Source organism: Amia ocellicauda, chromosome 22 (genome assembly GCF_036373705.1).
Source record: "Amia ocellicauda isolate fAmiCal2 chromosome 22, fAmiCal2.hap1, whole genome shotgun sequence".
Taxonomy (NCBI): domain Eukaryota; kingdom Metazoa; phylum Chordata; class Actinopteri; order Amiiformes; family Amiidae; genus Amia; species Amia ocellicauda.
The window spans coordinates 68,316-91,692 of record NC_089871.1 but is presented as its reverse complement, the minus strand read 5'-3'; the positions used below and the strand labels follow the sequence as shown (position 1 = coordinate 91,692).

The window sequence follows — 23,377 nt, the reverse complement described above, 5'->3', positions numbered from 1 at the left end:
AGGGCCGCTCTCTGGGCCCTGGCTCACGGATACGGGCCGGTCCTAAAACAATTGAGGTATAAAACGAGGGGAAGAGTGACTCAGTCAACAGAGATGCGAAGGAGCTCAGTCTTTGACCCTCATGGCCGGTTTCTGTGGGTTTAGGTAGCAGATGCAGGGGACAGATCTTCCATTTTTATTTTCTGGAGTTGGGACAGAAAGGGTTACTACATGTTTATCCGGCTCTGCATGCATTCCTATGGCACAAGCTGTACACAAAACAACAGCATCAACATACACACAAAAATGCAAATGTTGTGTCAATTACAGTAAAATATAACCAATAAATAACTACCAGTAACATATCTTGGTTCTTAATGTTATCACTAACCGACCCCAGGGACGCACTAGAGCGAGTCTGAGGCTAAAATGAACGGAATGCGGACTACGGGTCCCAGCATGCACCGGGGCATGAGGCCACCCCGGCGCCCCGCCCCCCGGGCTGAGTGGCAGGTTGTTTGTGTCGCCGAGCCCAGCTGCCGGACTGATCCACCGCCGGCGCAGCGCAGACCCGGAGCGGCAGTCCTGCTCCTCTCCCCCCCGTCCTCTTCCTGCTTTCCTTTATTTCACTCTTTTCTGCGAAGGCGCAACTTTCTTTTTCTTGTTCTGATTCCCTGACCTGCTCCCCCCGCTGCAGCAGTTTTGATTCCGCTCATCCTTGTTTTTGTGTTGTTTTCTTGTCGCTCCTGCTCTCTCCCCCGCCGCCCCTCTCCGCCCCTCTCCGCCCCCATGCCCGCGGATGGAGCTGCTCATCCTGGAGCACCGGCTGCGGGTCTCGAGCGTCGCCCGGGCCGGCCTCGCGCTCTGCACGCACGCGCTGGTCAAGCTGGCCTTCCTGCCCTCGCGCACCAGGTGAGTGGACCGGACCGGGCCGGACCGGCGTCTGAAACCGTCCGCAGAGATCTGTGTCAGAGCACCAAGGCATCGCATCTGCGTGTATCGGTGCAGATGTGCAGGAGCCCGTTATTACTGACCGGGGCTGCGCGTCCGGCGGCAATGACGTCTCGGTGACAGGAATCAGCACATTTGTGCGCTGATTGCGCTGATTGTGCACACAGCGGGAAGGGTCTTTCATGTGCATTGTCGTGCGTGATGTTTGTGTCGGAGAGGTGAGGCCGCGGCGGACGTGCTGCGGTCGTGTATGTAGCCGCGATGTGTCCCTGTCAGCCTGTGACGGCAGCGCTGAGGCCCGGGGGGTTCACTGGACCCGTCCCGGGGGCTGCGGATGCCCTGGTGTCGGGTCTGCCCACCGAGGAGAAAACACGGCTTTGTTGGTTTGTTTGGTTTGGTCATGCATTTATGTATTTAGCCTGTTCTTGCTGTTGGGTCTCATTTGTCATCCCTGCTCGGTCCAGTCAGACAGGGTTGCACTGGGTCACCGTAGCCGCCCAGCTCAAAACATTTCCGATCCGTGCTTTCATCACCCAGATTTATTTAACGGTGGGTGTTATTTATGTATGTATGTATGTATGTATGTATGCATGCATGTTCCCTCTTGCTCAAGGGGTGTCATAAATACAATTAATTAAAATTAGTAAAATGCATTAAATCTGGAGCCAAAATTAGGTGAATGCAAATGGGGACAAACTTGCTCATTGTTAATTAATTAATTGACAAATAAAAGCGTTAATGATTCCCACCATAACCACAGCAGCGTCTATAGGTTAGTGTTTCATCCAATGACACCCCAGTTTGAACTTTGAATGACTCCCGAAAGCTGCTGCTATGAAGCAAGCCGATTGGTCAAGGAGTTATTTTAATTTCCCTCTGTAGTCACTGCCTGCGCCAACCCTCATTATTTTACAGCCTTGTTTACCAGCTCCTTGAGGTGAAATTCCCTGATGCATTAACAGGCCAGACCTCCTCAGATTTAGTTTATTAAGTACAGATAAGGTACTCAACTCATTAAGGAAACCCCATTGATCCTCAGAATCAACACAGGACTTTGAGGCTGCTTTATATTCTCACTGCTGAAGATAATAGATAATAGATGACTATTGACGCCGCAGCTGCATGTCCACGTTGGGTTTATTCCACATAAACACGTTGCAACATCCTGCATTGCTGTACAGGTGAACCATGATATATGGGGTCTCAGTCCAGACCAGTCCAGCAGGGTCTCAGCCCTGGTCCTGGACAGTGCAATCCAAGTTTTAATTCCAGTCAAGCACACATTACCAAGCACAGAAAGGAGTGGGGTAGTGGGCCGCCTGCTTACCAACCCCCCTGGGAACATGCAGACCCTGTACTGTGGCAGCGGCCCAGCAGTACCCTGCAGTCACCAAACCACCTCGATGTGTCGTTTACTAGGGCTTTGCACACAGACTTTTTGCAAAACTGGATTATATGACACTGATTCAGCGCTCGCAGTGAGTTCGATGTTTGAGCAACTTCTTTGAATCTGGAATTCCTTCCGATCAGCTTATTTGCAGGTGGAGCAGGACAGCGAGCAGCACCGTGGCGCTGACACCGGCCGGGGTGCGCTCTGTTTTGGAGGGATGACCATCGCTGTGCCTCTGAACAGCTCGGGGTGTTTCTGTCGTTCGTGGCCGTGTTCCTTTTCCCTCGGTGCTTTAAATGAACCGCATATTCAGATCACACAATCGATACCTTCCTGTTGTTCGCAGAATTACAAAGTGTCCAGGACTTGTTGTCGTCCTCGTGTTTGCCGCCAGCCTGGAGAAATATCTTCCAGTCCATGTGCACAGTCCTTGTGAGTGACTCTAAGCCCTCACTTTGGCAAGCCTTCATTCCCCTGAACTCTCAGACAGAGAAGTCTTTAATCTCAGTTTGTTTTCTTGTTTTGTGTTCCCCCTCCCCCCCTCCAAGATTACCACAATGACTCAAACCAGGGTTGCATAACTCGTTGTGGGAGAGAGAGAGAGAGATAAGGACAGAGAAGGGTGATTGTTTCTGGCCATGCTGTCGGCTGCCTGTGGTATCTGCCTGTGAAGAGCCTCGCATGGGTGTCGAATGCGCACCAGGGGGCCGAACCGCAGTGGCGTGTGACCCCGGGGGGACCTGAGACCGCACGCAATCCTGGAGAATGGGGGTGTTCGGTGCACCCTGGTCACCGGTCCGCTGTCCTGCTGGTTTGTGATTTTAACCAAGCTCCAATTTACTGACAATTCAGATAATAATTTGACCTTTTTTTTTTTTTTTAACACAAAAAGTTGGACGATGTAAACGCCTTATATTATTATATATTAAACTTGAACTCTCCAACTTTCATTTAAAAAGCTCAGAGTAGGTCAGTTAAGGGTTCGCTGAAGTAATTGAGAGCTCGGTTGGAAAAGAAACCGAGAACAGCAGGACAGTGAGGCCCTCGGGAGCAGGGCTGAGCGCTGCCACAGGGTCTGTCCCGAGTCCTCTGCATCAGCAACTTCTTGGCCCTTCTGTGCAAACTCAGCGCAGTTCCCAAAGCTAATCCTTAAAAAAATTAAAACTTGCAGAGTCTGAAGCTCGGGGAGAAAATCAATTAGATTCTCGCAGGAGCTTTTTAATTAATACTTGGAGTTGCGACTCCCTGGCTGTCGGGTCTTAACTCCTTGTAGGAGAAAAAAGAAAGAAAGAAAGAAACCCCAGAACATTGCAAGGCAGAGTTTCCAGCAGTTGAACCCCAGCTCTCGCTGCCATCTGCAGGCACGGGGGGTGGCCGGTGCCTCCTGCCTGGGTGGGGGTGGCCGCCGGGCATGGCTGGGTTTTGCCGTTCATGTATGTGAAGCCCTGCTCCCCCAACCCTCACCGCGCCCTGAGTGCGTCTAGGTTACAGAGGCCTGTCGTGTGCACTGGTTGGTTTCTGCGCATTCCAGGCTATATTTACCTCCCGAGTCAGAGAGCCCTCGTCCTTCACCCCCACTGGGGGTCTTGGGAAAGGGGTCCCAGTCACATGGCGTGGCGCTGAGCACAGACGGGCTGCTCGTGGTTTTACCGGAAAGTTTGTTTTGGACATAGACTTTTTCTACTGTGTGGAAAAACGCAAATGAAAGAGTAACAGGGAGTTTTGCTGTAATGAAGCAGGGGTCTGTGGGGTGGACAGCGGTCAGCATGTGGAATGGCCGCCCTGACGAGAGACAGCCCTGCTGTGTGTCTTTCCTCAGAGGTGATTTCAGATCACTCCGTCATGGGTTTTTGGGAGATCCGGGCTGTTCTTTGAACTGTAAATTGTCCTGGGCTTCTGCTAAGTAATATATAATTAAATTAGTTAAATAATAATAATGATATGTGTCCAGCACATGCTGTTGGGTTAAATAAGATTCTGCAGCTCATGAAACCTGACACGCATCGAGCAGCCATGCTCTGCTGGTCTGATCGGTTTCCTTGAAGGGAAAGGATCCGCAAGTGTCGACTGACTCTGGGAATCTGATCTGCAGCCAGACGTGCAGTCCCCATGGTATGTGTGCCACCCTTCCCCTGACTGCCAGCAGCGGCCCGCTGTGTGCCATGTGCCAAGCCAGAGCGCTGGGCAGGGCCGCGCAGTCAGAGCATTGCGGTTCCAACAACAACAAGCTTTTGGCCGTGCGCTGACAGTGTAGACAGAAGGACGGAGAGGCCTGCTCTGTGTTCCTGTTTGTGTTTGAGCTCTCTGGCTGGTACACTGCAGATTGTGAGTTGTTGTGAGTGGAAGTGTTATCCGTTTACTGCGTAGTGTACAGCACAGTTCGCCATTAAGTTTCACCGCTCAGTATACGCTGGAATTCCTGAGAGCCGCAGTCTTGTATATATGTAAATATAGTGATGGAGTATAAACCAGCCTTTACTCACACACGCTGACATTTCTGCACCCTCTCTGTCTCTCTCGCTCTCTCTCTCTCTCGCTCTTCCAGGTGTAAATTCTTCAGTTTGACGGAGACCCCCGAAGACTACACCATTATTGTGGACGAGGAGGGGTTTAAAGGTGCGTGTCGGTTTCCTGTAATGGACTCTAGCTGGTCACCTGGCTAGGAGGAGCTGTGTGGTGGATTGAGAGCGGGTACATCGAGCACCCCCCCCTTTCTCTCCAAGTGATGTGTCCAGTTAGAAGGCAGTCTGTAAAACTGGAACAGGCCCGGAAGCTCGTAGAGTCTTTCGTTTTCTTTTTTTTTCTTGGTTTTGTGTTTGTACACGTCCACTCTTACAGGGAACTGCCCAGGCATCTCATTCCACATTTTCAGCACTTTTCCACCGGAATAACGTCTTCCCTGGCCTGCATGCACCAATGTGTTCATCCACCTCTCTATCTGTGTTTGAAGCCCAAAGTGATTCTCCAGCCCTGTTAAAAAGTGAGACGTTTCACTGTTCAAAAGAGCTTTACAGGTGTGAGAGACCGCATTGCCAAAGTGTTGCCCCCTCTCCCTCACACTCTTCTCTCTCCCTGTTTCTCCCCCCCCCCCCGCAGAGCTGCCACAGTCGGAGCATCTCAGCGTCGCGGAGGCCACGTGGCTGGCCCTCAATGTGGTCTCGGGGGGCGGGAGCTCCTCCAGCTCCCAGCCGATCGGAGTCACCAAAATTGCCAAGTCCGTGATCGCGCCTCTGGCCGACCACAACATCTCGGTGTTCATGCTGTCCACCTACCAGACGGACTTCATCCTGGTGAGCACGCACACGCCCCCCTGCTGCGCACACGCTGGGATCGACACGGTTTGGTGGCGTTTTTTTTTTTTACTGGTTCATTACGTTTCTTAATGGATTCTTTATTGTTGTTCTATTGTCGACGTGTTGCGTTGGGCAGCTGTGTACACAACTGGGGGACGCGGGGAGCGGTGGAGGGGTGTGGGTGGGTGGTGGGGGGAGTTGTCTGGCCGAGGCGCCCGTTCACCGCCCTGCTGCTTCTCTCCGTCCTGCAGGTGCGAGAGAGGGACCTGCCGCTGGTGATGCACACCCTGTCCTCCGAGTTCACTCTGCTAAGGGTGGTCAATGGGGAGACGGTGGCCGCCAACAGCCTGGGCGTCAGCAACGGCTTCGTCAAGCCCAAAATGGGTACAAACCCCTTACCATACCCCTCTGTTCCTCACTGGGTACACCCCCCGGACCCCCTGCCACTCTCCGTACCGCTCCCCCTCCCCCCTCCCTCCCTCCGCTCACGCTACAGCTCAGTCAGCCCAGGTGCCAGTCGCTCGAACCTCTCGTTCAGTCCACAGGGCGGAGCAGCAGAAGCGCAGCATTGGTAAGGCACAGGCAGGTGCAGTACAGCGCCGTGAGAGTGCAGGAGAGTGTGGTAAATGCAGCGCTGAGCTAGGGCCAGGCAGAGGAGGGGGATACCAGGGCGAGTGTGCCACGGCGCCGGTCACACCCCCGGTGCCAGAGGTTTAGACAGCTGAGCTCCCCTGACCGCTGCCCCTCTCGCCCGCAGTGAAGCGGCCCGTCGTCCACCCGCTGTCCAGCCCCAGCAACATGTTCTGTGTGACCAGCCTGGACCCCGACACCCTGCCCTCCGTGGCCACCCTGCTGATGGACGTCATGTTCTACTCCCCCGGGTGAGCCAGACCCTCCCTGCCATGCTCAGTTTTATGCATTTAGAGTAAACAGCCCGTTCGCTCGTTTGACCCAAAGTCTCCCGTTAATATCTGTGGATGTTCTGGATTGATGTATCAACTGATTGGCCGGGCGGCCGGGTGTCCGCAGGGCGAAGGAGCCGGGTGCTGCTGGCGAGGACTCGGGACACATCCGCTTCTTCTCCTTCTCTCTGATCGAGGGCTATGTGTCGCTGGTGATGGACAAGCAGACGACGCACAGGTGGGCCTGTACACACACGCACACTTCGGCTCAGGTCCGATGTGTTTATTGGCAGAGTGACAGAGCAGCCTCTCTTTCTCTCCCCCCAGGTTTCCCAATAACGTCCTATTCACCAGCGCCTCAGGGGAGCTGTGGAAGATGGTCCGGATCGGGGGGCAGCCGCTGGGATTTGGTGAGTGAGAGAGAGAGAGAGACCCTCCACCCAGGGGCCAGGGTTCGGGAGTGTTTCTCCTCAGTCAGAGACTCTGATCGTCCTCTCCTGTCTCCCTCTCTCAGACGAGTGTGGCATCGTGGCTCAGATCTCCGAACCTCTGGCCATGGCTGACATTCCCGCCTACTACATCAGCACCTTCAAGTTCGACCACGCGCTGGTGAGTCTCTGTGGGCCGAACCCTGGAACTCCTATTGCAAAGAACAACTAAATTGTGTGCGTCTGTGAACACAATCCATAAAGACGTGAAGCAAAATCACACCTCAGCTCAACTGCTCCCTCAACTGCTCTAAACACAGAACTCAAAAAATGCCAAACGACAAACTCGACAGACAGCAGCAGGCCGTCCTATCGGAAATTTGAGCCTCTTTGGACTTTGTTTCTCCTTCTCATGCTCACAGCCCCCCCCCAGCCTCTCCGCACCAGGTTTATCAAGGGGGGGAGCCAGTCGTTGGGAAGGCAGGTCAGCTGCTTCTCCGTTAATTGTCCTCCCCCGTTTGAACATGTGTTTGTACAAACAGGTCTCTCCAAAAATATATTCTAAATCTCTTTATATCGTACATTGTCCCTGACAGTATCAGCACAGTACACTTTCCCATGGCCTGAAAGCACAGGGTGTGCCAGGGCCTTATTGTTCTTTAAAGAGCAACACACGATTTTTTCCTCTAGTCTCTGTTGTCGTGTCCAAAAGAGAGAGAAACAAAGAGTGAGCGAGTGTGCCAGTCCTGCCCGGCGCCCTGAAGCCAATCTAAACCCACAGCTGCTGAAATAACGCCCTGTTAGACTAGGACTCCAACGTAAGACTTCGGCTCTGTGTGAGTTTCTCCCCCAAAGCCCAACAGAACCAAACCGTAAATGAACGGCAGTGTGCGGCGGCCGGGCTGGGGGGGCTGGGAGTCTGGTGCCTTTGCCCTCCTCTCTCATCTGTGTGTGTCCGTCCCGTCGCAGGTCCCCGAGGAGAACATCCAGTCTGTGATTGGAGCGCTGAGGACCAACGAGAGCGCGGGGCAGTGAGGCGGAGTGGCTGCGGCTCGGGGAGGGAGCCTCTCCGGGGGGCGCGGACCACGTCTCCCGTGAACTCCTCCACACTCCCGAAGTGCCGAGCGACCAGCGACCTGGGGGAGTGGGGGTGACGAACGGGCATCTCACCCCTGAACATACACTCCCCCTGCCCCGCCCCCACACCCGTTTCTACTTTCAAAGACTGTGCCAACTGCCCCCCCCCCTCACTCCACCACCGTTACCCCCGCCTCTACCAGGACCCGAGCCAGCGTGGCTGCAGTGTTTTCCTTCCCCCTCTCTCTCTCTCTTTCTTTCTCCCCTCGCACACTTTGTCACCATGGCACGGTGCCTACTCAAGCCTGGGCTTCGGTTTGCCGTTGGCGGCCGACAGGCAGTGTGGCGCTCTCCGGCCTGGTGGACCTGTAGTGCGCCCTGGCTGCTCTCCGGCCTGAACCCGGGGCTGTTCTCCTTCATTTCCCCGTTTTATTTGTTTTCTCTGCCGACCTGTTCTGCCTCCCGTTCGCTTAACGGAACCGAACGCATTTGTTACCGGTTCCCTCTGTCCACTTTAGGAAGGAGAATGTAAAGTATTATTTTTTTTTTATTATTATTATTTTTTATTTCTTGGCAGACGCCCTTATCCAGGGCGACTTACAACATAAGTAACCTAAGAGAGGATCGGCTGGCGTCCCCAGTGTTTCCCTGTAGTTTTGTTAATTTCTTTCCTTTCTCTGTGCCATTTTTCAAAGAAGGTCCTCAGGCCCGAACTGATGCCTTGACCTGCCGCACAGCACAGTATTGGGGGGTGGGGGAGGTGGACCGGGTTCACCGGACTCGGCTTCCCTTGTGGTTTTTAAAAAACGTTTAAAACTAATGTTGATATTGCACATGTGCCAGGGTACAATTGTATTTTAAAAAGATATATTTAAAAACTTGTTGCTGTTGTTTTAAGTTCCCTGGGAGCCCCGAGCGGTCAGGGGACTTCCCATCACGTTTGTTTTTCTTGCACGAGGCCATGGCCCAGTCCAGCACTCCCAGCATGCCTCTGGGCAGCACACTGGCTGTACCCCCCATTCTCTGTACACCTGCAGACAAAGGCAGACAGCTCTCCTGTCCTGTGAGATGAGCTGGGGCCGTGTATCGCTGGAGGGCTGTCCTCGTTGGGTCAGTCTGTTCCTTTTGTCACAATCCTGCCCTCTTTTTCGATTTTGCCAAATGTACCCAAGAGTCGGATGCACGGGGGGTCCGTGGACAGGGGGGGTGATGAGACAGACCCGCTGGCAGCGCTGTGTTGCACTTTACTGGCTTAAAGGCTCCTGCAGATTCACCACACGCAGTTATCCGTTTGTATGTTATCCTTTTTAAACCCGAGCAAAGGCCGGCGCGACAGCCCTCCCTCCCGACGGAGCGGTCACGGGCCTGTCCTAGGGCGGACAGGGGTCTGCCGGGGGTCTGTCTGAGGGAGGTTGAGTGAAGACCCCCCGACCCGCAGCGCCGGCTTCTCCTGCTGTCGTTCTGCAGACGGGACGCTCTCTCCGAGTGCCGTATTACGACCAGGCCGCAGTATTCTCTGATACCTTCTTTCTGTTTGTTTTATTGGTAGAATTAGCACCTTAATATCGGAGCCTTTTATTCCAAAGGTGACAGTTGACACTAAAAACTAAATGCAATAAAGGGGGGGGGTTGTTGCTTCAGGGGCTGTGGTGATAAAAAAGATGCACGAGAAAAATACTGATTCCAGAAGACATTGAAGCACAAAGGTTATCTTGCCATATAAAAAGCAATAAGCTGCCATCTGATGATGCTGTAGTGTTAGCAGGGTGGGGGTCTGTGCCGGGTGGGGAGTGTATGAAGAGAACTGTGAGCTGAAGCCCCATGGGGAGGGAGACTTCACTCCCAGACCTGGGACACTGTTGTCTTATTCCTCATGTTTTTGCCTCTCCATCCTCCCTTCGCCAGGCCTGCTCTAAGCTGTGGGGGGGGTGTATCAGTACATGTGCAGATGGTTGCGGTGGCGATAACGTGGGCCGGGGGGGCCACGGCCGCGCCTGGCCGGTGGGAAGCCTGGTTTGAACGCACTAATTGTGATCGTTCTCTCCGACCCTTTCGTCCGGACGAACTGGTCCCACCCTCCCTGCCTGGAGGGCCGCCACTGCCTCGTCCTTTAATGTTTTGTATGAAATGATCACTATCGTCAGTTCTGTGGGGGTGTCGTTGCTGCAAAGGGCAGGAGACGGAGGTTTTGTGCAGCTGCCATGGGCCCCGGTTCGAGATAAACGCCCACTCTTGGCGATATCATATCGGTAGCTTTTCCTCGGCCTTGAGAGCGGCAGCACAGCCGGGAGACCCCCATCCCTGAGGGAGGGCCGCTGTGTGGGAGAAGCCCCTCGGCTGGAACCCTTTACTAACCCGGGATTGTCCTTTTCTTTTTCCTCGTCCTATACGCAGACGTTTCAGTAATGATAGCAGGGCTCTGTGCACTAATAGATAAAAACCGTTGCTGCTAGAAGATGAATGTACCCTGATAGCGCCTCCATCCCTGGTCTCTGGGCTCCGTGTGATCCCCCGCCCGCACCCCTCACCCACCCTGACGCCCCAGGGCTGTGTGTGTTGGGGGGTGACGGGATGGGGGGGTGGGGGGCTGTGAAAACGCGGTCGCCTCCATCTCCCAATCCCGAGCGGATGTGAGCCGAGAGCAGTCGCGCTTCAGGGAGACGGCGGCCCGGTCCGTCGGACAGAATGAAAATGAATGAATCGTGTGGCAAAGAAAAATAAAGACGAAATTAAAGCTGCCGGAGAGCCTGCGTGTCTTTAACAATAATTTATTATTTATTGAATGTTTTATGGAGAACTCCCATTAATGGGAACACTGGAATTGTAATCGTGTGATGCTGTGAACACAGTCAATGAGCAAAACTGTCCGGGAGCGCAGGGCCACAGACCCCGGCGCTCTGGGGCCGTGTGTCAACGCGCTGGAGGCTGGCGCTCGTCTGACCGCGACTCCACATGTCCCAGAGGCCGGTGACCCCGAGCGGTGTGTGCGGTTGATCAGGTCGAGGCTCTGCAGGAGGGACTGAACTGGACTGGACAGCCCAAGCCGACGCACAGGACACCGGCCACACAGACAAGAAAAACACCAAAACGGGTACATTCGTAAACCGCCGGCAGTCGGTGCGTTTATGTGCGCACACTCGAGACGACGCCTCACAAGTCAGGTAGAGTGATAAGGAGACGGCCAGCCTGGGACACGGACACACACACGCACTCCCTCCCAGAGAGAGAAACGCACACTCACTCACTCTCACAGACTGAGGTGAAGGACGGCAGGTCTCGGGGGGCCATGGGTTGGGGTTGGGAGGGGCTGTGGGCAGTGGGGTCGGGGTGCATCACAGCAGAGACTTGACCAGCGCCACCATGTGGTCCACTCCACACGACACGTCCACCACCCGGCCAGGCACAGTCACCTGCAAGCGCACAAACACGGGGAGAGTGTGTCAATACTGTCTGTATGCAGGTAAGGCATACAGGTTTTGTGTGAATCAGTCCATTTATATGTGGTCTGTTGATTGGGTGTGTAACTGCAGGATGTGGTCAGCACAGTGTGAGTGCATCGTGTCAAGTCAGTGTGTAAGGACAGTGCCGTCTCTCAGAGCAGGGACAGTTCCTACCCTCCAGGGGAAGTACTGATCGTCCCGCTTGCCGATGCCCAGACAGCCGCGCACGTTCTTGCCCCAGACGAACAGCTCCCCTCGATCTGCAACACAGAGCCGCTCAGTCACCGCCCCACAGTGATGACCCAAAGCGCAAAATACAAAACCCAGCGCTCCTCACCTGTGACGGCGGCAAAGTGGTTGAGCCCACAGCGCACCTGCGTCACAGCCAGCGTGGGGTTAAACTCGCTGCGGCCGAACAGCGTGGGCGGGATCATCTCCGGGGTCCTGGACTCCGACAGGTTGGGCCCCTTCCCCAGGATCCCGTAGCCCCACACGAACACCTCCCCCTTGTCTAGGGTGTAAAGACAGGGCGTCAGTCACTGCCACGCAGCCAGCTGTCTCACAGCCCCGGTGTCTTCCTGGTGGGCCGTGGAACTGGGAGAGAGAGATGCGCACACACAGAAAGAGAGAACGAGAGCGAGCGAGAGAGAGAGACTCACATGGAGAGAAAGACATGCAGTTACAGAAGGAGAGAGAGAGGCACATTTACAGACAGAGAGAGAGCAGGGTTGGGGTCCCTGTATGATGGCCCTTAACCAGCCCCAGTCAGCCAGCAGGAAGGGAAGCGAGGGCACAGCCGCCACACCGCTCACCGTTCAGCACTGCCACCTGCGTGCCGCCACAGGCCGCCTGCTGCACCGGGCCCACTCCCTCCAGACGGAGGCGCTGTGGAGTGTTGATCTGCAGAGAGAGGGATGAAGAGGAGGAGAGAGGAGGGTCAGACCGGAGCGGTTTTCTCTGTGGTGAGACTGAACACACGGTATCCCCGGACAAACACACATGTCGTGCCCCCGGCTCGGCCCCACCTGTGTGGCCTCGGTCACGGCGGACAGCTGCATGTACTCCGAGTTGCCCCAGCCGTACAGCGCCCCCTCCTGGGACACAGCCAGGCTGCAGTCTCCGTACGACGTCACCTGCCTCACCTGCACCCCCGCCAGCGCCCCACCCAGGCGCACTGGCCAGGGGGCCACGTCGTGGTGCCCCAGTCCTGCCAACAAAACACAACTGGATGTCCATTTGGGCCACAGAACAGCGGGAGAGTCGTGAACACAAACATTGACTCTCCCAGTGCTGGGGGTCTGCAGAGACACAGCGAGGGACACTGACCTGTCTGGCCATCCGCCCCCCATCCGCAGGCGTACACCTGGCCATCCTCCGTCAGGAACAGGCTGTGATCCTGTCCACACGCCACCTGCAACACACAGAGAGGACACAGGACGGTTACGCGGTCCCAGAGAGGACAAACATTTATTTGTGTGTTAGTTTATTTGTGTTCTTACTGACTTTCTTAAGGTTAACAGCAGCCAACTCTATATTATTTATTAATAAAATATATAATATAATTATTATTTATTTCTTAGCAGACGCCCTTTATATGTATGTATACAAATGCAGAGCTGCAGCGGCTGTCTGATCGGCCCGTGACACAGCACTGCTGCCGGGGTGTGGGTCAGAACCGGACCGCTCACCTGCACCACTCGGCAGTGGAAACCCTGCAGCCGGTGGACGCGGTGGCTGCTGCCGTAGATCTCCCCCGGCACCACGGCCCTCCCGCACTGCCCGTACGCGTTGTTGCCCAGGCTGAACACTGAGGGACGGGGCAGAGAGGAGCCGCCGGTTAGTGACGTCACCGGGGCAGAGCCCATCATTAGCCCCCCAGGGTGGGAGATTACACCCTCATGAACCCCCCCACACACACGTACCCCCCTCGGAGTCAGTGAGGACCAGCGCGTGTGCCCGGCCACAGGACACCTGCACCACCCTTGTCTCCTGGGGCCGCTCCAGGGGCAGAGCAACAGGCGACGGCTCCAGGACGTAGTCATAGCTCGTGTCTGCGGAGAGAGAGAGAGGGACACGGCGAGAAAACGATGTCACACGGTTCAGTCCAGCAGAGCCCGGTCCAGCCCATGTGACACTCACTGCGGTCATGCTGGGAACGCTGGAAGCCGAGCTGGGAGTCCGTGTTCAGGCCCATGCCCCACACTTTGCTCAGGTCCTGGGTGCGAGACGCCAGCAGGGTGAAACCATATCCACAGGCTGCCGAGGAGATCTGGAAGAGAGACAAGAGGAGGAAGAGGAGGAGGTCAGTAAGGGAGGCACAGAGCCCTGACTGCGTGCGTGTTCGTGGTCCCGGCTGGCCCGCAGCGGGTGAGAGACGGACGCCGCGGTGGAGCGAGAGCTTGTACCCTCTCAAACGTCTCCAGGCGGTAGGGGGTGAGCTGGTACTTCTTGGGCGTCTTCCTCCCGCTGTCCGGCACCACGAAGCTGGGGACGCCCAGAGCGCCAGAGTAGCTGAAGCCCCAGACGAAGACCCGATCCTTGGGCCGTGTGCGTTGGCCCACATATTGGAACACCGGGCCCTCCTGCGCCGGACCCTCGCTCTGTGCCCCCCGGGGAGAGGCGAACCCCCGCCGGACCAGCGCTGCGCAGCTCCGGGCACACAGCAGCCGCGCCGTCGCCACAGACATGGGGGCAGCGGCTCACTGAGGTGAGAGAGGTTGTTCTGTCATTATGATTTGAAGTGGGATGTTTATTTCAGATGAAAGCTCTTTGTGTAATTAATATTATGGTTGTATTGTTATATTATCATTATAAAAAAACAACTGAAATGATGATAAAGCTACAAAACAAACCCCAACAAGAATACAGTAACAAAACGGCTTAACGAGGACAGCTGTGGGTCCCAGAGCAGAGAGTCAGTCAGCCTTGTTAGTCACACTGTAATACACTGGGGGAGACCCAAACCTGCGGATCGTCATGTGTCTGAAACGCAGACCAGTCAGGGGTCACAAGCTGCCCTGGCCCTGGTAGCCGGTGGTCACTATGGCCTTCATGTGTCCAACTGGGACAGTTGTCTGCCAATCGCTGACCTGTACTGATCCGCACTGTCTCCCCCTGCAGGGACGGAGGTCTGGTTCCGACAGGGAGCCGCTGCTGTTCTAAGAGATGCGTATACTCCCCCCACGCCTATGCAATACAGAAACACTAAGTAAACGCCATTGGAAACACTGTCGGCCCTGTGAAGCCGGTGTCTCGCAGTGCTGTGTCGGATTGCTGGATTACTCGCCTTTCCACGGACGGTGGCTGGCTGGGGACACTCGCGTTCCGCGAAACGTCCTTTCTTGTGAAGTAATTTAAACCGCACCGACCTTCTCCTCGTCGCGGTTAACTCTGAGTCCGCCCGACAGCCCGAGTAACGTCGCTCACATCAGTCATGTTTCTACACGGGGGCGGCCATGTCTGTAACCTCTGCACTCTGACCTATGACCTCACAGCTATTCGAGTACACGGAGGACCGCCAGGGGGCGCCGGAGACGCGTCGTCATGATCAATGTATAAATATAGCTACATATTTACACGCGTTTATATCGCACAGCTGTGCAAGGCAGGGATATTTTCATCCATGATTTTAGAATGACTTCCCTTATTTGGCACAGTTCACTGCATTCCTGTGCGTTTTCTCGCCTGTGTTAGATGTTAACATTAACACAGTACAGGTTAATATCAGTGATAGTTTGTAATCAAATTAGGTGTATAACACATGATGTCTAGGTGTGCAGCGCTGGTTCAATAGTGGGCAGGTTAGTGTGCAGGTTTATTTATCTCGGAAGCGATGAGATTACTGTATGTGTTTTAGCAAGATTATTGTATGTAGTTTACAAGCTGTTGGTGTATCGGGTCTTCATCATTAAAGTGTATAGAGGGCAACGGTGTGTCATAGGGGACAGCAGTGTCACATGTGGTCCATGTGCTATAGCTGATTATTATCATCTGGTCTGTGTGTGTGTGTTTCTCAGTGGCTGTGTTGTTCAGTAGTGTGTGTGTGTGCTTGTGAATAGACACTATCAGAATCAGGGCTGTCGGGCGTTTTGTAGTGTACAGACTGTAAGTGCGAGGTTTTGCATCATAAAGAATGTTACAGCTCGAAAGAAACACGAGAAGTCAGTCCCAGGAATAAACGATACATTTAATACAGTATAAGCGATATACAGAGAAGAGGCATTCATGGTCTCTGGCTTCACACAGCGCTCCCTGCCCATGCACTTCCAGCGCCACCCTGTCCGAGGAGTGGCAGGACTGCGCCACTCTGCCCAGGCTGTTTGCGCTGCTGCTGCTGTTGTTTTTATTAAGGGTATTAAGGGTAAGAGTACAAAATAGTTTATGTACAAGAAAAAGCCAAAGCAATGTGAATAGGATAGTATTCTGGCATCACTGCTGTTGCTGCTGCTCTCTGCACACACAGACAGACTCCCGGTGTCTCTCAGTCCCTCAGCTCTCGCCCCTCGCCCTCAGAAGAAAAACTCCAACGCAACACTGCGAACCCACGACACAACCTCTAGCTTAGGCAGCTGAACAGTAATACGAGTAAACAACGTAATGTCAACACACAGAGAGAACAAGAATAAATTATCTCGGCCTCTAGTCTAAACGCATTGCACTGCATCACTCCAGACACATCGAGATCAGAGTCGCTCTGGTGAAGCCCACTGTGCCGGTGCGTTGGGCGCGGCGGTGGTCCTCCGGGCCGTGGGGGTGCCATCTCAGCTGGCGGAGCGGAAGCTGGCCTTCTTGCGGGTGATCTCAGTGCAGCGCTCCATGATGAGCTCGTGGCTGGGGCGGGGGGGCACGGACGGCAGCCTGTTACCGGACTCCTGGGAGGCGGGGGCGGGCCTGGAGGTCACGAGGTCGCCGTTTCCTGCGAGACAAAGCCAGACGGCAGAACGTCAGAGCACAGACTGAGCGCCGGGGACCCCAAATTGTCGGGGGTTCGTCGGTGTGGACGAGGTGCAGGCGGGAGGGCGGGGGGTTACCGTTGTTGCTGCGCTTCTCCTGCAGGGGGGGCTGTGTGGCCACGAGGGGCCGGCGCTGGCTGCGCTGCTGCAGGTAGCGGCGGCTGTTCCGGCGGTAGGTGTCCTGGGTGATGCGCTGGCGCCGCTGCGAGTGGATGCTCTGGGTGTTGCGTATCGTGGACCTGAGGGAAGAGACCAGAGGAGACGCGGGAACTCAAACTGCCACCACACAGAGAGAGAGAGCGTGTGTGTGTGAGTGTGTGTCTGTGTGTACCTGCGAGGTGGGGGCGTCTCCCTGCGGATCGCGTTCCTCTCGCTGTCCGGCATCCTCTTCTCCCCCGTCCCACGCAGGAACATGGAGGGGTAGTGTCCCGTCTCCTCGCCCTTCCTGCAAGTGAGACTCAGTCAGTCGAGTCACTTACACCCGTGACTGATCATGTGACCCCCACCAGCTGAAAAGCACTTCCTCCGTCTCTCCCCACGTAACGGTCCAGCAGTGTGTGGGTGGCGTTGCTTTCAGGTGGCAGCAGAGACTCACCTGACCACCCACCAGCCGTCCAGCAGCTTGTGAATGACCTCTATGGTCTCTCCCTCCGCCAGCGTCAGCTCGTCCTCCTGGGCTGCAGTGTAGGCCTTGATGGTGATGTACAGCTCGCCTGTGGAAACACAGATTCACACAGTCACACACACAGACACATAGAGACACAAAGTCACACACACAGGGTCACGCTCTCTCTCACCTTCGTAGTTGGGCTCCGGCTCCTCCGTCTCGTCCGGCCCCTCCAGCGGCTCCAGGTAGGAGGCGGGCACCCAGCCGCGCCGAGACTCGCACTGACAGAACCACCAGCCTGGCGAGGGAGAGGGAGAGCGTGAGAGAGAGAGAAAGAGAGAGAGAACACAGTGTCTTGAGTAAGAGCCAGATTGGATTTCTCCCAAACCACATCACTTCTGACCATATTTACACCCTACACACACTAATTGACAAACACGTCCACCAAAAAAATAAAGGAAAAATATTTGCTTGTTTTATTGATTTCAGAAAAGTATTTGACTCAATTTGGCATGAAGGACTTTTCCTTCAACTTCTGGAAAGTGGTTTAGGGGGTAAAGTCTACGACATAATTAAATCAATGTACACACAGAACAAGTGCGCTGTTAAAATTGGTAACAAAAGGACAGAGTTCTTCACTCAGGGGCGTGGGGTGCGGCAGGGCTGCAGTCTGGGGGTGTCAGACTGCTCCAACACTGTGGCTAACTCGTTGATGTAGATGTTGAACAGTGCTGGAGCAGTCTGACGCCCCCGGCCTCGCTCTCCACGACACAGAAATTAAATTCCTGCTCTACGCAGATGACCTGGTGCTGTTGGAGCAGCACTGTCAGACCTGGGCCCTGGCAGTTAATCTGGACAAAACCAAAGTCATGATCTTCCAAAAGAAACCCAGATCTCAGGCAAACAGGTACCGCTTCAGTCTAGGAAACACCCCCCTAGAGCACAGCACTACATACACATACCTGGGTCTGACCATCAGTGCGTCAGGGAGCTTTAACCTGGCAGTGAACGCACTGAAGGAAAAAGCACGAACGGCATTCTGTGCTATCAAGAGGAGATTCTATGACATAAATCCCCCAATTAAAATCTGGCTAAAAATATTCGAAAGCATAATCCAACCAATTGCCCTCAATGGTAGCGAAATCTGGGGTCCGCTCACAGACCAGGAGAACACAAAATGGGACAATCACCCAGCAGAAGTCCTGGATGCAGAATTCTGTAAATCAGTACTCCAGGTGCACAGAAACACCCCAGACAATGCATGCAGGGCGGAATTAGGCCGCTACCCACTGCAGATCCAAATTACACTAAGAAAGAACACTAATATACTGGGTTCACTTAAAACAGTAACCCAGATTCATACCACTACAAGGCCTTTCGAAGCCAAGAGCTCAGCTCACAAAGGAGTCCCCTCAGCCAACTAGTCCTGAAGCTCACCGCACTGAGCCACACGGACATCAGTCAGCTTCAGGACAGCACTGCATGAACACGACCGAGCAGAGCCAAGCACATCACAGAGCACATGACAAACTCCTGTGTGGAACATTGGAATGATGAAACCAAAACACAAAACAAGATGGAGCGCTATCGGGCCCTAAACAGAAAATACGTCCCGGCACAATACCTAACCGAGGTCAAAGATTTAAGACTAAGGCAAATCCTGACCAAGTACAGGCTCAGTGACCACAGCCTGGCCACAGAGACGGGCCGACACAGGCAGAGCTGGCTGGCCAGGGAGAACAGGATCTGTGGTCACTGTGAGACAGGAGAGGTCGAGACAGAGATGCACTTTCTCCTGACCTGTGAAAAATACTCCCAAACACAGGACAATTTTATTAATAAAATCACTCTCTCCATCCCACAATTCCCAAAAATGACTAACACAGAAAAACTGTCGGTCATGCTGGGAGAGGGACACACAGCCCCACTGGCTGCCCAATGTGTCCACCTGTCACAGCCTGAGGGACAGCGCATGACACCAGCCTGAGGGACAGTGTCCAGTGTATAGACACCATGCCTGCTTGAGGGAGGGGGGGAAGGGAACCTGTTCTGTTTGCATTTGTGTTGTATGAGGGTGGAGGGTGGGGAGTGATATATAAATATATGTATTTCCTGTATTGTTTAAATATTGTTACATTGTTGGTTACATATATTATTTTTATTATTTATTTTCTTCTTTTCATGATCATGCTTTGGCAACTGTCATGTCATGCCAATAAAGCAATTTGAATTTGCATTTGAGAGAGAGAGAGCGAGGGAGCTATCTGCAGGACTGTCCTGTTGGTGCGGTTCTGTTCAGGAGAGCTGTGTAATCCAGCCGGGGAGGATCATTGACTTTAAACTATCCTCATTAATAAAAGTGGGTTTACATCGTTATTACTGTATTATTATGATTGTGTTCTATCACTCTGTGCTGTAATGCATCCTGAAAGCGCTGGCAACACCAGAGCACTGTGGTCATGCCAACCCAGCTCCTCTGAATGTGCTGGGAAAACAGGCCAGTCCCAGTGCATTCTGGGAAGCAGCAGCTGTATCTGACACTTGCCCCACCGGGCCTCACCGTTCGGGCTTTTCTCCACCACCTCCACAGTGTCGCCAGTGTGCAGGCTCAGCTCGTACTTGGTGCCCTTGCTGTAGTCGCCGATGGCCCTGTAGCTCTCCAGGATGATGGGGCCAGTGATCTCTGCTTACACGGGGTGTGGGGGAGAGAGGGAGAGTTAATTAGTTACTACTGCTGAGTCTCTGGCTGCTGACCAACACACACTGTCACCTGGAGCCCAGAGAGCAGGTGTGCGCAGGTGTCAAGATTAGTTAGTAACTAATCTCGACGCCTGCGCACATCCTTATTTTGTAACATGTATGTTTCCTGTTTGCTAATGTAACTAATACAGTCTTCTTTTAACAATGTAGCAATACTGTACTGTTTCAGAGCAAGAGGGAGGCTGCTGTCCCCACACACAGCACCCTGAGAGGCCTCACCTGACGTGTTGCTCCTCGAGTTGTCCTTGGACATCAGGTAGGTCTCATTTTTCTTAAACCTGCAGGAACACAAACACAGTTGCTCAACCTCGGGGCCCCTACTTGGCCCTCGGCCCCGTGGAGTGGGGCCTGTGTCTGCTGGGTGGAGTTGCAGGCTCCTGTACTCGCTTTCACTGCAAGGCTCGGCCGTGCCAAGAACTGCAGCATATTGCACAAGAGGGAGAGTAGAAAACCCGACCGCACAGACCTGAGCACTGAGAGCTCGTCCGCTACAACACAGGGACAGCTGGATGAAGCACAGATCATCCTCGTTATCATGAAGATGATAATAAGAGTGCTCACGGGTGTGGCGCGGGCGGGGTCTCGTCCTCCGGCTGCACCTGGAAGAAGCTCAGAAGCAGCTGGCAGCGCGAGATCTTGGGCGGCAGGCTGAGCAGGGCCTGGCAGTACCCAGCCAGCGTGCCCTGACGGGTCTCCGTCGTCCTCTGAGTGGCAAACCACTTTGGAGCTAGAGAGAGAGAGAGAGAGAGAATCTGTTTGTCATGCCAATAAAACAATTGAAATTGAATTGAGAGAGAGACTGAGGGAGACAGACAGTTCTTGTGGTTATTGTAATCTTTTCAGGAAAACATCTTTTGAAAATAACTTCTGCAAGCTTTCTTTGTTTCGCAACGCCTGCAGCTTTTTGCCCATTGCTTCACATTCTCGCAGAGGAAGTGTGGACATATCAAAGATCTTCTGACAAGTAAGTTAGTCGGCTTAAAAATAAAAAATCCTACAAAACAGTGCAGTTTCCTGTGTACTTCCCAAGATTGCAGGGTCTGCGCTGCCTCGGCCACATGACTCCTAGCGAAGGGAAAACCGGCGCCTGCTGCCAATGTTTCAGTTTCTCAGTGTGAGGAGCTGGGGGGATTATTTCTATTCTCTCTGTGCCGCCAGTGTCTGTACAAACATCCGTCACTCCGGCAGAGATGGTCAAACCCACAAGCCCCTGGGGCTCCGACACGCTGCCCCCGTCCAGCAGGTTAGGTCCCTAAATCAGCTGCTGGGTAAAGCGCTTCCTCCCTGTCCTGCTCTGGCACTTCATGTCCTGGGACGCCTGGACTGCAGTAGAACTAAAGGTAGTAAGTGATGAATCCACACGCGATGCACACAGCCAGGCTATCCTGACACCTGGCTCCTGCCCTGGTCAAGGGCCGCATGGCCCCGCGATCCTCTGACCTGGCAGCATGAAACACAGTAACACACGGCCCTGCGAGACGGAGGAGCCGCTCTGCTGCGTTCGCCATGGCTGACTGTCATGGGCCAGACCCCCCCGGCCACAGGCCCGTGCAGGTGTTTCCTCCTGAGCATCTCAGACCGCGATGGCGGCACAACGCTCAATAAATATAGCCTCCGATTCGAGAAGCAATTTAGAATTGTTGAAAAGGTCACAATTTCGAACGCCTGCAAGAGGAGACGAATTGTGTGCCTGTTTTCTCCCCCCTTCCCACAGTTTCCTCTCAGCCCTTTCTCACCAGCTGCACACATGTAGGCCAGCAGGGCCTCAAGCGTGTCTGCAGGGGTCTGGCTGTCAGGCCCAGGGCTGTACCGGGAGCCCGGGCGGACTGGGCGAGGGCGTACCTGGCAGGTGGGGGATGATGCGGTCCTTGGAGTCGATGTCTCCCGCCTCGATGGGGAACATCTCCTTCAGGGATTTCTACGGCAGAGACATGGCATGTGGATCAAAGAGAGCTGAGAGCATTTGATGTGTGATGTCAGCACACGGTGCAGGGCATAGTTGGCACAGACACCCTCTCTTCTCCTCTCCCTCTTCCCCCTCACCTCTTCCCTCTTTTTTCTCCCCTCTCTCCTCTCCCCCTCCCCCTCTCCCTCTTCTCCTCTCCCCTTCTCTCTTCCTCTCCCTCCTCTCCCTCTCATCTCCTCTCTCCTCTCCCTCTTCCCCCTCACCTCTTCCCTCTTTTTTCTCCCCTCTCTCCTCTCCCTCTCCCTCCTCTCCCCTTCTCTCTTCCTCTCCCTCTTCCCTCTCTCTCCTCTCCCTCTCTCCTCTCTCCACTCTCATCTCCTCTCCTCTCCCTCTTCCCCCTCACCTCTTCCCTCTTTTTTCTCCCCTCTCTCCTCTCCCTCTTCTCCTCTCCCCTTCTCTCTTCCTCTCCCTCTTCCCTCTCTCTCCTCTCCCTCTCTCCACTCTTGTCTCCTCTCTCCTCTCCCTCTTCCCCCTCTCCTCCTTTCCTTCTTTTTATTATTATTATTTATTTCTTAGCTGACACCCTTATTCAGGGCGAATTCAAAATTACAAAATTATGTAAGTGAATCTTCCCCCTCTCTTCTCATCCTCACCCTCCCCCCTACCTCTCCCCTCTGCTCTCTCTCTCCTCCCTGCCTACTCTCCCTCTCTCCTGTCCCTCTTCCCCCTCTCAATGTGCAGTGAGAGCTCTTGCTGTGGCCGGATTGTGAAAGAGACACTGGGCTCCGCAGTGCAGAGAGAGTTGCCACACTGACGACGCACTCAGTGTCACAACTTCCCCGGTGCTGCGGAGAGCGTGTCTGTGTGTGCCAGAGAGGAGAGCCCAGACCAGCACCCCGCCGCTGCCCTGACCCCCACGCACAGCACCCCCCCAAGCCTGGCATTGACAGGGCGTGCCATGCGACCCGCGCAAGACAGAGGAGGACATGGCACACCTCCACTGTCCTCTAACAACAGTCTGGCCTCCACTAACAAAAGCAGTTCACTTCATTAATATCATCAATAATAGAATTATAACCAGGGACTCACGTGGAAAGTGTAGATGTCTGGATATTTCCTGTAGATCAGCTTCTCTTTCAGGTCACTCCACTTCACCAGGAACATGTACACCTGTGAGAGCGACACGGAGACGGGGGAGCCATGTGAGAACACAGTGTATACAGCCATGAACATACAGACATACAGACAGACAGACAGAGAGAGAGAGATTCTCCTGAGGGACTCACGTAGTGCTGGCTGGGAAAGAATCGCCTCTCAAAACCCAGAAGCTCCATGTGACGAATGTAAGTCTCCCCCATGGTGACGGACGCAGGAGTTCAGATGTCTGTCTGTGTGTGCGTGTCTTGATAGCAGAGCAGTAATATAGCCGCTCAGGCACTGTGCCTCTCTTTAATATCTCTGCCTTCCACCTGCAGTGTCCTCCACCACAGGCCGCCGCCCACCCCGCCTCTGGCTCCGCCCCCCCCCCCCCCACACACACACACCAGTGAGCGCCGCTGTGTTCTGGGGGACTTCCACAGGCTCAGAGTCCGCCTGACGATCACAGCCAGCAGGGGGGGGTTTGGTTGTGTGTCTGGAAAGCAGCTTCCAGAGCGACTGCCACGCCCCCCCGGGGATGTACGTTTTTAGACG

The 23,377-nt window shown here is 54.4% G+C and overlaps 3 protein-coding genes across 6 annotated transcripts; 1 reads left to right on the top strand and 2 right to left on the bottom strand.

Annotated features, from left to right (window-relative positions):
* The first annotated feature begins 488 nt into the window (after nt 1-488).
* castor2 (cytosolic arginine sensor for mTORC1 subunit 2) lies at nt 489-10,758 on the top strand. Of its 2 annotated transcripts, XM_066695242.1 has the most exons (9): nt 489-891; nt 4,866-4,936; nt 5,417-5,610; nt 5,865-5,997; nt 6,371-6,494; nt 6,643-6,753; nt 6,843-6,925; nt 7,030-7,124; nt 7,913-10,758. In XM_066695242.1, the coding sequence occupies exons 1-9, from the start codon at nt 779-781 to the stop codon at nt 7,976-7,978; spliced, it is 990 nt and encodes a 329-aa protein (XP_066551339.1). In that variant the 5' UTR covers nt 489-778; the 3' UTR covers nt 7,979-10,758. The 2 variants fall into 2 exon arrangements, with proteins under 2 accessions (XP_066551339.1, XP_066551340.1); XM_066695243.1 differs by lacking the exons at nt 489-891; nt 4,866-4,936 and adding an exon at nt 4,971-5,300.
* Nucleotides 10,759-10,772: 14 nt separating this feature from the next.
* On the bottom strand, nt 10,773-14,937 carry rcc1l (RCC1 like). Of its 3 annotated transcripts, none has more exons than XM_066695239.1 (12): nt 14,747-14,937; nt 14,425-14,646; nt 13,866-14,162; nt 13,600-13,729; nt 13,383-13,511; nt 13,149-13,267; nt 12,787-12,871; nt 12,486-12,667; nt 12,273-12,360; nt 11,798-11,971; nt 11,635-11,720; nt 10,773-11,430 (listed from the first exon to the last, which is right to left on the bottom strand). In XM_066695239.1, exons 3-12 carry the CDS (start codon nt 14,145-14,147, stop codon nt 11,353-11,355), a joined length of 1,353 nt encoding a protein of 450 aa, XP_066551336.1. In that variant the 5' UTR covers nt 14,148-14,162; nt 14,425-14,646; nt 14,747-14,937; the 3' UTR covers nt 10,773-11,352. The 3 variants fall into 3 exon arrangements, with proteins under 3 accessions (XP_066551336.1, XP_066551337.1, XP_066551335.1); XM_066695240.1 differs by having other exon boundaries at nt 14,550-14,646; XM_066695238.1 differs by lacking the exon at nt 14,425-14,646.
* A 691-nt stretch (nt 14,938-15,628) lies between these two features.
* On the bottom strand, nt 15,629-23,170 carry ncf1 (neutrophil cytosolic factor 1). Its single transcript, XM_066695241.1, has 11 exons — nt 22,972-23,170; nt 22,775-22,855; nt 21,622-21,697; nt 20,341-20,506; nt 19,999-20,057; nt 19,580-19,702; nt 17,210-17,317; nt 17,008-17,125; nt 16,744-16,857; nt 16,491-16,651; nt 15,629-16,375 (listed from the first exon to the last, which is right to left on the bottom strand). The coding sequence occupies exons 1-11, from the start codon at nt 23,041-23,043 to the stop codon at nt 16,221-16,223; spliced, it is 1,233 nt and encodes a 410-aa protein (XP_066551338.1). The 5' UTR covers nt 23,044-23,170; the 3' UTR covers nt 15,629-16,220.
* Between the last annotated feature and the right edge of the window lie 207 nt (nt 23,171-23,377).